Source organism: Lathyrus oleraceus, chromosome 4 (assembly GCF_024323335.1).
Source record: "Lathyrus oleraceus cultivar Zhongwan6 chromosome 4, CAAS_Psat_ZW6_1.0, whole genome shotgun sequence".
Lineage (NCBI taxonomy): Eukaryota > Viridiplantae > Streptophyta > Magnoliopsida > Fabales > Fabaceae > Lathyrus > Lathyrus oleraceus.
Window position 1 is genome coordinate 412,680,850 of NC_066582.1, and position 11,440 is coordinate 412,692,289.

General features: G+C 32.4%; 1 protein-coding gene across 1 annotated transcript; it reads left to right on the forward strand.

The window, feature by feature from the left end:
- Positions 1-876: 876 nt before the first annotated feature.
- LOC127137759 (sugar transporter ERD6-like 6) lies at positions 877-6,799 on the forward strand. The gene is made up of 11 exons (XM_051064183.1): positions 877-956; positions 1,247-1,304; positions 1,509-1,517; positions 4,272-4,334; positions 4,424-4,483; positions 4,700-4,765; positions 4,854-4,913; positions 5,018-5,132; positions 5,210-5,309; positions 6,589-6,640; positions 6,779-6,799. Exons 1-11 carry the CDS (start codon positions 877-879, stop codon positions 6,797-6,799), a joined length of 684 nt encoding a protein of 227 aa, XP_050920140.1.
- Positions 6,800-11,440: the final 4,641 nt, after the last annotated feature.

Sequence of the window (11,440 nt, forward strand, 5' to 3'; positions counted from 1 at the left end):
TCTTGTAGTTGGTAGTGACCGGAGGTCGGTTAGGTGATCCCGGTCATCACCATTAGGCTTTTTTGTGTAAACGGAAATTTTTATTAATATCAATTGGTCCTATTTCAAATTTATCTATCACGTATACCATTTACCAAAAAACATTGCATTTTACACTGAGGTGCCAATCCAATTGGCGCCTCCTATCAACTTATACACATGGGCGCCAATCTAATTGGCTAGGGCACCTGCCCTAGCCAATCCAATTGGCGCCTCCTATCGACTTATACACATGGGCGCCAATCTAATTGGCTAGGGCACCTGCCCTAGCCAATCCAATTGGCGCCTCCATTCAAGCATTTAAGAGGAGTCGCCAATTGAATTGGCGCCTCCTCCTAAAATTGGGGTAGTTTGAGATTTTTTTTGAAACCAGGGGTATTTTGGGAATTTCCATGAAAAAGTAGGTTATTTTTGTAAAAAAATCCCAAAATGGGGGCAATTTTAATCATAAAATTACTTTTTCTAACTGATGATGTCACATTGTTGTATTCCAACTAAATACTTATTGTATTATGGTTTTGCTTTTTAGGTTTGAATCAATTGATGATGTCACTTGGTAGTCTTTGGTTCCAAACCAATCTAAATATTTTAACTTTTTCTCTTTTCCCAATGTCAATCTCTATAATTCAATTTTTTTTATCCTTTTCTCTTTTCTCTCACCTGTCACTCGAAACTTCTCTCACTTCACTTCCTGAATAATCTTTTTCTTCCTCTTCTTTCTTCCTTCCTCTTCTTTATTTTCCTCTTCCTCTTCTTTCTTCTTTCTTTTCTCTATATTCCAAAATCAAAATATAAGAAGAAACAAAAACAAGAAAAATTGAGGGATACCGATCAGAAATGGTGAAAAATCAGCGACCACAGTGGTGCAAACTTGGGAGCGGAGGACGAAATGGTACTTCAGTCACGGTGACGGATTCGTGAGGAACGTGTGGTGATCGAGATTCACAGTTTTTTGATGACAAGTGTGACGACAGTCTTCTTCCTGCTGGCTTACAAAAATGAGTGGATGACATACTTTTGCTACCTGTTGTTTTTCATATATTAGTGAAAAGTTTGTACCTTTTCTGCATTTCCTTTCATATAAGTTTAAAAAATCTTACTTTTGGTTTGTGTTCAATATTTCTTCATCTCATATCTTTAGTATTGTATGCTAATTTAGGGTTTGCGTTGTTGATTATTCTATAAGTTTTTTTGGTTTCTGTGAAAGGTGGGATTTACCAGGGATCCACTATTATTGTTTCATTATGGTAGTAGTTGTTACTCATGTAGTCATACAACGTGTTTTGTGCTGATTTGTTGATATTGTAAATCAAGACTTGGTGAGTATGACCATGATGGTTCAAAAGCTAGGAATCTCGAGAATGCAATTGGAATTAAAGTTATCATACACAGTGAATATGACCAACTTTTTTTTACTGCTTTATAATGATCAAAGTTCTTGTAATGGTTATTTGTTTTGTCTTGTGTAGGTTTTAGAGGTATGTTATATGATTAATTGGGATAAGGGAAAAGCCATCACGTTTTTACTCGAGTCAATTGGTGATTTCATTCTCTATTTCTTTAGTATATGGTTCAGAGTTGTTTGTTTTGTAATGTAAATGACATGAGAAACATTATTTTTAGGACTTAATTGCCGTGACGATGTGCTTCCTATATATATTGGCGATGATTGAATGGATGAAGATTCATTTAAGGTAATATCGAGCTTGTAGTGAGAAATGAGCATGTCACTTCCACTTATTTTATATGGTAACTACTTATGTTTGTTGGCGTGGAGGGGTCTGGTTATAATGGGTTACCTTTATTTGTAGTGGTGTTATTGATGACACATTTACATTGTAAGTTTTAACAATTCAGAAGCTCATATTTTTTAATTGAGCTACAATGGCATTCTATTACGTTTTTTGATTGAGGAAAACCACAACTATGTCAAATATGGATAGAGTGATACAACTTAAGATTGATTTGGTCCACTTTGTTTAGTTTTGCTCTTAAAAGCTTAAAGTTGTTTTAGTTATACTTCAGATGATGTAATTAGAAATTGTTATACTGAGTTTGAAGTACGAAGAAAACTATCTGACCTATTTGATGAGTGATTACTTTTAAGTTTGAGGAATTATTTTTGTGTATAGATAGTTGTTTATTTATTTGGTATGATGACTCCTTAACTTGAAACAAGGAGTCATTATGTCACAATTATATACATAGCATGAACGTAAAAATTGTTAGTAAAATACTTTTGATAATTGGTTAGGAATGATTTCCTATTTCAGTTCACCTTAATATTGAATAATATGAGGTCCCCGGTGCATATCGAGGAACATCCAATTTTTCAAGTTCATCAAGGTTCATTATGATGAGCAACGAAATCCAAAATGCAGTGGATTTTGATTGTTTTTTTTCTTGAATGACACATGGAGACTATTGTTTCTGTTTATAGATCAGGTACTATTAGTTATTCACAATTAATTTAACATATGAAATAAAATAAGTCACAATCATCATTAGATACTCTTCATTTTTCATGTGAGGTGATTAGGCTACGCAAAGGTGTTTCAATTCCAGTGACACTAAAGGTTCTGGAGTTTGAACTTTTCCATTTTTGTCCATTCCAAGTAAGATTTGGCCATCAACTTATTCAATATTTCATTGGTTTTTGGATTTTTTCCTGCCTTTGATTTTGTTAAACTAACCGATGTAACATTTCATTTGATATGAAATTGTGTCCAGTATATCATTTGTCTCCATAAGTCTAATGGATATGTTCAACATATGAGAAGCTGTGGAAGAGGTCAAAGTTCAGAAACCGACGTTGGTGTTTGGTGTGATACAAAATTTGCAGTCCAATAACTGGTAGGTAAAATGCTGTTGCGTCTGGTGGAGATGCTTCTGTTGAGTTGGTTACGCGCTGCAGGCATGCAGTTGCTGCTATTGGTGACCTTATTTTTAGTTACGGTGGTTTACATGGTGGTAAGTCATAAATCAAATTTATTTGTTTGAATCATGTGGTAGTTTGATCATTGCAATTCATAAGGCCAACTTGATGTTTGGCGATAATTTAGCTACTTTGCTCATTTTGATTTTTATTTAGACATATATGGTATACTGTTGAAATTGATGGTGACATGACATAAACTTTAGTGGTGGTTTTTGTTGTTGTCACGGTTTCTTTTGCTGCAAGTGTTTCTTGAATGGAAAAACTTCCATTTATTGTCTAATTATCCAACCTCTTGGATTTTGGATTTGCATGCTAATGCAAGGACAAAAAGTGACGAAGATGAACAGCCTTATTGGGCTCCATTACGAGATACACTACGCCAAAAACTGGAATAGACAACGCACCTTAGAGGGCGCTTTATTACAAAACGCACTCTAAAGTGAAGTGAAAAAATAAGGAGCGAACAACTGGAATAGACAACGTACTTTAGAGGGCGCTTTTGTAATAAAGCGCCCTCTAAGGTGAAGCGAAAAAATAAGGAGGAGATAGAGGGACAACAATACATGGCGCTTTTTAGAAAGCGCCCTCTAAGGTTACCCTTAGAGGGCGCTTTTAAAAAAGTGCTCTATAAGTCCATGTGCATTTCCAGTTTATAAAGCGCTTTTGGAAAGCCTTAGATAGCGCTTTCATAAGCGCCCTCTTAGGCCCCCTTTAGAGGGCGCTTTTTTTCCACAAGCGCCCTCTAAGGTCCCCTTTAGTAAACATTAAAATTATAACATACTGCGCGTTTTGTTATTTCACTCTCTGTTATTTTCGTTCTTTTTCACGTTAGGGTTTTCACTGCTACGATTTTCGCTACTTCTAAGGCGTTCTCCTTCCACCTCTGTTAGATCTACGACGTTTCCTCCTTCTATTAATTCGTTGTTAGCTGTTCGATTTTGACACCATAGGTATTTTTCTAATCTTCATATTACTTGGTTTCTCTTCTGACGTTCGCTATGGTTCACTTTTGGTTTCATTTTTCTTGGTTCATACATTTATTGAGTTTTGTTTCGAAATGAGTATGCATCGTTAAATGAGTGTCCTAAATGCGGTGTCTCGCGATATAAGAACAAGTTGTCTCCAGCAAAAGTCTTGTGGTATTTTCCTGTTATTCCGAGATTTAGACGCATGTTTCGAGTGATGTAGCAACATTTGGAGTCGGTGCTGTTCAGGTTCGACCGAAAGGAAACTAAATTTGTAACGTTCCAAATTTATCAGACCATAATCTGAACAATATTTACATGTCATTTAGGTTCTTGCTACGATTTTAACTTTGTGGTTAGCAGACAAATCTGGTCGCCGGCTTTTACTTATTGTGAGTCTGAGCTTTTTCGATAATTTTTGCATTCACATTACTATTTGTTTGGAGGGTAATAAGAGATTAATCAAAATCTCCTATTGCAGGTTTCTTCATCTGCAATGGCTTTGAGTCTTTTGCTTGTTTCAATATCATTCTACTTGAAGGTAATAATAATTTTTTTGTTTTTTTATATTTTTTGAACATTTTTTTTGTTTGGTTTTATATATACATAATACATTAACTAGATATTACACATGCATTCATGCATAAATGTTCAGAAATTTGTAACACAGATTCACAGGATTATATATCAGTAAATTCTTCTTTATATTTTTGGTTTTTTATATGGATAATATATTTTATGTTGAATTTGCTCTCAGGAATATATATCACCAGATTCTAATTTATATGCGACATTGAGCCTCGTATCGGTGGCTGGAGTTGTGGTGTGTAAATACAACTTTATTACACAAATGATGGTTTCTATTGTTTGTTTCCCTAACTTCATTATTATAAACTTTCAATTTCTTTCAGGTCATGGTTATTGCATTCTCTCTGGGATTAGGAGCAATGCCATGGATTATAATGTCTGAGGTACAATTTTCTTCAATAATAATATGCATGACAACCCTATATGAACAAACCTTTGTTGTAATATAATGTGATAGTTGATGTGTTGAATATATTTTACATAATAGATTCTTCCGATTAACATCAAAGGCCTAGCTGGAAGTTTTGCAACACTTGCCAATTGGTTCTTTTCCTGGTTGGTTACATTAACAGCAAATTTGCTCTTGGATTGGAGTTCAGGAGGTTTGTGTGCATTGCCTATGTTAATTTTCTATAAATATCTATTGTTTCTAACCAGAAGCTTCCTATGTTTTTATCAGGAACCTTCACAATATATACTGCAGTGTGTGTTTTCACAGCAGGATTTGTTGCCATTTGGGTCCCCGAGACAAAGGGAAAAACTCTTGAAGAAATACAACAGTTTTTCAGATGAAGTTTCCTTTCGAGTAGCACTTCAGCTAGTGTTCACTCATGTATTCACATTCATATTTTTTTTCTGAATCAACTCAATTCATTTTTGTGCTCTTTGGTCTTGTTAAATATGAAAAATACCAAAACAGTGTGATTTTCTAATCTAGCAGCATACTTACATTTTTGTTGTAATTGATTGATTATAAACAAATAAATGAAAGAGAGTGGTTATTATACATTTCAATTAGAGTAGCAGTGGTTTCGGTTCATGACATTTCAAATAGCAAGAGGATCATATAAACAATAAGCATATATCAGTATTTGTATTTTAATATTATAAAAGCATAAAAAGAACCTTTAGTTGCTCTTGTGAATTATAACAAGCAGCTGTATGCCATTCTCTTCTGGTTACCTCTTGTGGCTGCAACATAACCTGAAATGAGAATATGGTCACAGAGACATGTGATGCATGTAAATGTTAAATAACCACCCACTTTAGAGGGCGCTTTCCAAAATAAGTGCCCTCTAAACCCTTTAAATTTCCACTTTAGAGGGCGCTTTCCAGTAAAAGCGCCCTCTAAACCCTTAAAGGTTTCCACTTTAGAGGGCACTTTCCAGTAAAAGCGCCCTCTAAAACCTTAAAAGTTTCCACTTTAGAGGGCGCTTTCTTTAAAAAGCGCCCTCTAAAGTGGCCCTTAAAGGGCTTAAAGAGCCACTTTAGAGAGCGCTTTCACCAGGAAAAAAAGCGCTGTCTTTACCTATGCCAGCGCCAGATTAGAGGGCGCTTTAAAGCGCTGTTATAGGCAAAAAAAAACGCCCTCTTTTCCCTTATTTGGCTTAGTGATAATTATATGCTGACAAGTTTCAAGAATAAAGGATTGGGACAAAAACACGATGGTAAGTATCTTTTGAAGTTACTATTATGCTATGATCTAACTACATTGCACTTCATCATCTTCTCTTTGATAGGAAACTGCATCTAATATATCATTTTCCGCCATAAGCCTAATGTATATGTTCAACATATGAGGAGTTGTGGAAGATGTCAAAATTCAGAGACTGATGTTGGTGTTTGGTATGATACAAAATCTATTGTTACTAGTCCAATAACAGATATATGCAATGATGATGCGTCTACTTCTCTTTGAAGTTAATGTTTGGCTAAACACACTGTTACTGGTAGTAATGTTTCTTGCTTGTGAAATAATGCAGCAAGTACAAGTATGCAAAAATTTGGTTAAGTGTGATTTGTAATAACTTTCTCTCAATTACACATGGTGCATAATAGGTTTAAGGAATTTGGACATGTTGAGTTTGCAACTGCAGAGAAAGTCAAAAGTGTAAGATTTTTTATCATGTCATATTTGTGGAATTGGTGAGAACTATTATTGATGGCATCTGAGTCATATGCCTCTATATTCGTTGTTATTGCCTCTCTGATGGGGTACATTTTTTAAATGTTATATCTATTTCTTTAGTTGGTAGTTTTTGTTATTTGATAACTTATTTCTTTTCTATATATACTTTAATAACATTTTTATAATATGTTAGGATTTTATTTATTGGTGTTGTTATGTTTTTTGGTTGTATGCATTTCAAATTTAATTTAATTCAGGTGCTGCTCTCTATCTCTTTCATAATAAGCTATGAGACTTTTAATTAGATCTCAACTTGCAGTTGCAGATAGAACTAATACAAAATAATGATTAAGTAGCTTGTTCAGTTAGTAAATTATACAATGATAACTAAAGTGTGTAAGTGGATGACTTTATCTACATCTTTCTCTAATATCAACATCAACATCACTATAAAGTGTACTGAAAAAACGATAATGTGTAATAGATTGACTATAGAAGACATTGAAATATGCATAAAGTTGATCTGACAGATGAGTAAATTATGGACACAAGAAAATACAACATTGTCATAGTCTTTTGACAAAAAATACAAATTTTGAATACCACAGTCCTAGGTATCACCTACTACTATCATAAGATAAGTAAAAGACTATGTAATACTAACAATTTATACTTTGCTAGCTATGTAACAATACAAGAGACATTGCATGATTTAGTTGGCTTTATATTATAATAATTAATTTTATTTGTACCACGTCCTTGATCTTGGTTAAGTATGAATATGAAATGATGGCAACATATTTAGTGTATTGTTGTTTTTAGCTTTGACTATTTCCCACTTTTTTTTTTATGTTTAATATCATAGAATCTAATAGAAGTACTTTATATCATTGAGTAATGCATAACAAATCCAAGTATATTTTTGTCAAATAAAACCTTTACGTACACCTTTCTAACTTAATAGCATAAAGCTAACAACACAATTCTGACAAGGACATTATTGATACTTCAAGGAGTAAGAAATATGCATATGCATAAAACAAATATAAAAACTAAGAGAGCTTATATAAAAAAATTAACAAACATTCAATATTGGAAACTTATTGACCATTTTTTTCAAATATGTGAAAAAATTAAGAGAATTTATTAAAAAAAGTAGATATTTTAAAATTGTGTTCTCTTTTATAAAATAATTGTGTTATTTGTAAAAAAATAAAATGATTAATTTATCTATACAAGTTTCAATAATTTTTTTATAATCATATTATATTAATATTGTTGTTTATATTTTATCTTATATATATATATATATATATATATATATATATATATATATATATATATATATATATATATATATATATATAAATTTCAACATAAATTTACTATTATTCTTAAGTTTTTTCTTTTTGCAACTTCCTATTTTCTTACAACCTACAAACAAATGCGCGTCCAAAACCATATCCGTCTTAAAATATTTTAAAAGATAACAACTTTACTACTGATTCAAATATTGAATAATGAAAATTTATCAATTATTTTTTCAAATATGTGAAAATAGTTAAGGGAGTCTACTATAAAAGATTGAGTATGTATTTTAAAATTTTATTCTCTCTTATAAAATAATTGAGTCTTTTGTAAAAAAAAACTAAAATGATTGATTTTTCTAATACAAATTTCAATAGTTTTTATTTTTAATCATATTATTCATAACATTGTTGTTTATATTTTGTCTTCTACATGTATTACTATTTCAACTTAAATTTACTATTACTCTTAAGTTTTTTCTTTTTTTAACTTCATATATTTATGGCAGTTTGCAGACAAATGCGTGTCCAAAACTATATAGGAGAAAAAAAATACATTGTTGATTCAAATATTTTTATACGCGGGAACAACTTTACTATTGATTCAGATATTTTTATAAATAATATCAAAACAAAAATAACATTTATATATGGGAAAATGCATTGTTGATTTAAATTATTTTTATATACGGAAAAAAATATTGTTATAAATGGGAACAACTTTACTACTGATTCAAATATTGAATAATAGAAATTTATCGACCATATTTTTTAAATATGTAATTTAAAAATTGTATTCTCCCTTATAAAATAATGTATTATTTGTAATCATTGTTTAAGTTTCATCTTCTATATTTATTACTATTTCAACTTAAATTTAATCATATTACTATATCAACTTCTAAATTTAAATGATCATCGCTACAACTTAAAGATTGAGTAGATATTCAATCATATTATTATTGAAATCATTGTTTAAGTTTCATCTTCTACATCTATTACTATTTCAACTTAAATTTACTATTATTCTTAAGTTTTTTTTTCTTTTTTCAACTTTCAAGTTTTATAACAGTTTGTAAACAAATACGCATCCAAAACCACATCCCACCCAAAAACGTACCCCGTGCATAGACACAGATTTTTTACTAGATGTCAAAAAAAAATTTAACGTAAAAATTATAGACTCAAGTTATAAATTATAGGATTAATACTATTTTACACCCTGCTATACACTGAATCTGGTTTACCTCATAAAGAGGAATAAGATGTTGTGAGTGATAGATTCTATACACATCATAATTCGGCGAAGTTGTTGAATATGTTTACTTTGGTCCTGATCTTTGACCCCCATATAAAACCAAGTGGTTTCTACTCTTAATACTTGAGATTTTTGGTGTTACATCGACAAAATTGACATTCTATATTGGGTTTGCTTACACCCGGGGGGGGGGGGGGGGGAGAGCTTATAGAGTTATTCAACTAAGAGAACTTGATTTCAAATGATGTTGCAAGACTAGAAGCTAGATAAAAAGGAAGTTGAGGGAAATGATGCTGCAAAATCAGAAACTGCATAAAAATAAAGTTGAGGGAAGTGATGTTGCAAGACCAGAAGTCGCTTATAAATGAAGTTGAGGGGAATGATGTTACAAGACCAGAAGCCGCATAAAAAGGAAGTCGAGGGAAATGATGTTGTAAGGCTAGAAGCTGCATAAAAAGGAAGTTGAGGAAAATTATGATGCAAGATCATAAGTCGTATAAAAAGGAATTTGAGGGAAATGATGTTGCAAGACCAGAAGCTGCTTAAGGAGACATCTAAAAGGGGAAGGTCTCCCATCTCGTTCTATGAAAAAAAGCTTGTTAACAAAGTCCTGAATTCTCATGTTCCTTTGTTGATTAAAGCAATTATGGAGAAAACTTTGATGTGCAAAGAGTTTTGATTGAACAAGAAAGTTCTTGCGACATATGTATGCTGACCTCTTGGGAAAATTTAAACTGACTCGTGAAGAGCTCATTCCTTATAAAGAAAGTAATCTCCAAGGATTTAATGGTTCAACGACAAAACCATGAGGATAAGTTAAGTTGGTGGTGTCAACCGAAAATAATTAACCCATAAAGACGATTATAACCTAATTCTTAGTACTTGATTGCAAGTTGGTGTATAAATGCATCATTGGACGACCTAAGTAAGCCACCCTAGGATCCACTTCATCATCAATTCACCTGAAAGGGAAGTATCATACCGACTAAAGAAAAGAAAGAAATTGAAGAATCACAATATAGGGAGAAGAGCAAATGTAAAGAGCCTGCAAGCCAACATCAAATTAAATGGTGTATGGAAAAGAAATTAGATGTTATGAGTGATATATTCTATACACATCCTGATTCGGCGAAGCTTTTGAATATGTTTATTTTGGTTATGATCTTTAACCCACATACAAAACCAAGTGGTTGTAGATCTTAATACTTATGATTTTTGGTGTTATATCGACAAAATTGACATTTTATGTTAGGTTTTCTTACTCATAACATGAACGGCGGTGGGGGGTCAATTTCAGATGGGCACTAAAGAAGCTTATAAAGCTGTTTAACTCAGAGAACTTAAATTCAAATGATGTTGTAAGAATATAAGCTAGATAAAAAGGAAGTTAAGGGAAATGATGTTGTAAGATCAGAAACTTCATAAAAATGAAGTTGAGGAAAATGATGTTGCAAGACCAGAAAATGCTTAAAAAGTAAGTTGAGGGAAATGGTGTTACAAGACCAGAAGCCACATAAAAAGGAAGTTGAGGGAAATGACGTTGCAAGGCCAGAAGCCGCATAAAAAGGAAGTTGATGAAAATGATACTCCAAGACCATAAGTCGTATAAAAAGGAAGTTAAGGGAAATGATGTTGCAAGACTAGAAGCTGCTTAAGGAGACATCTAAAAGAGGAAGGTCTCCCATCTCATTCTATGAAAAGAATCTTGTTAACAAAGTTACAAATTCTCACGTTCCTTTGTTGATTATAACAATTATGGAGAACTTCGATGTGCGAAGAGTTTTGATTGAACAAGAAAGTTCTTGCTACATATGTATGTTGACCTCTTAGGAAAAATTTAAACTGACTCGCGAAGAGCTTATTCCTTATAAGTAAAATAATGTCCAAGGATTTAATGGTTCAACAAAAAAACCATGAGGATAAGTTGAGCTGGTGGTGTCAACCGAAAATAAATAAGCCACAAAGACGATAAGTATCCAATTCTTAGTAATTGATTGCATGTTGGTGTATAAATGCGTCACTGGACGACCTACGTAAGCCACCATAGGAGCCACTTCATCAACAATTCATATGAAAGTGAATTATCATACCGACTAAAGGAAATAAATAAATTGAAGAATCAAAATATAGGGAGAAGAGAAAACGTAAAGAGCATGCAAGCCATCATCAAAGTAGACTATGTATGGAAAATAAATTAGATATTGTGAGTGATATATT

Coding starts and splice junctions, on each gene's coding strand:
- LOC127137759 (XM_051064183.1), top strand. CDS start 877: ATGGTGAAAAATCAGCGACCACAGTGGTGCAAACTTGGGAGCGGAGGA. Junction 4,766..4,853: donor TATCGGTGGCTGGAGTTGTG/GTGTGTAAATAC, acceptor AATTTCTTTCAG/GTCATGGTTATTGCATTCTC. Junction 6,641..6,778: donor CTGCAGAGAAAGTCAAAAGT/GTAAGATTTTTT, acceptor CTATTTCTTTAG/TTGGTAGTTTTTGTTATTTG.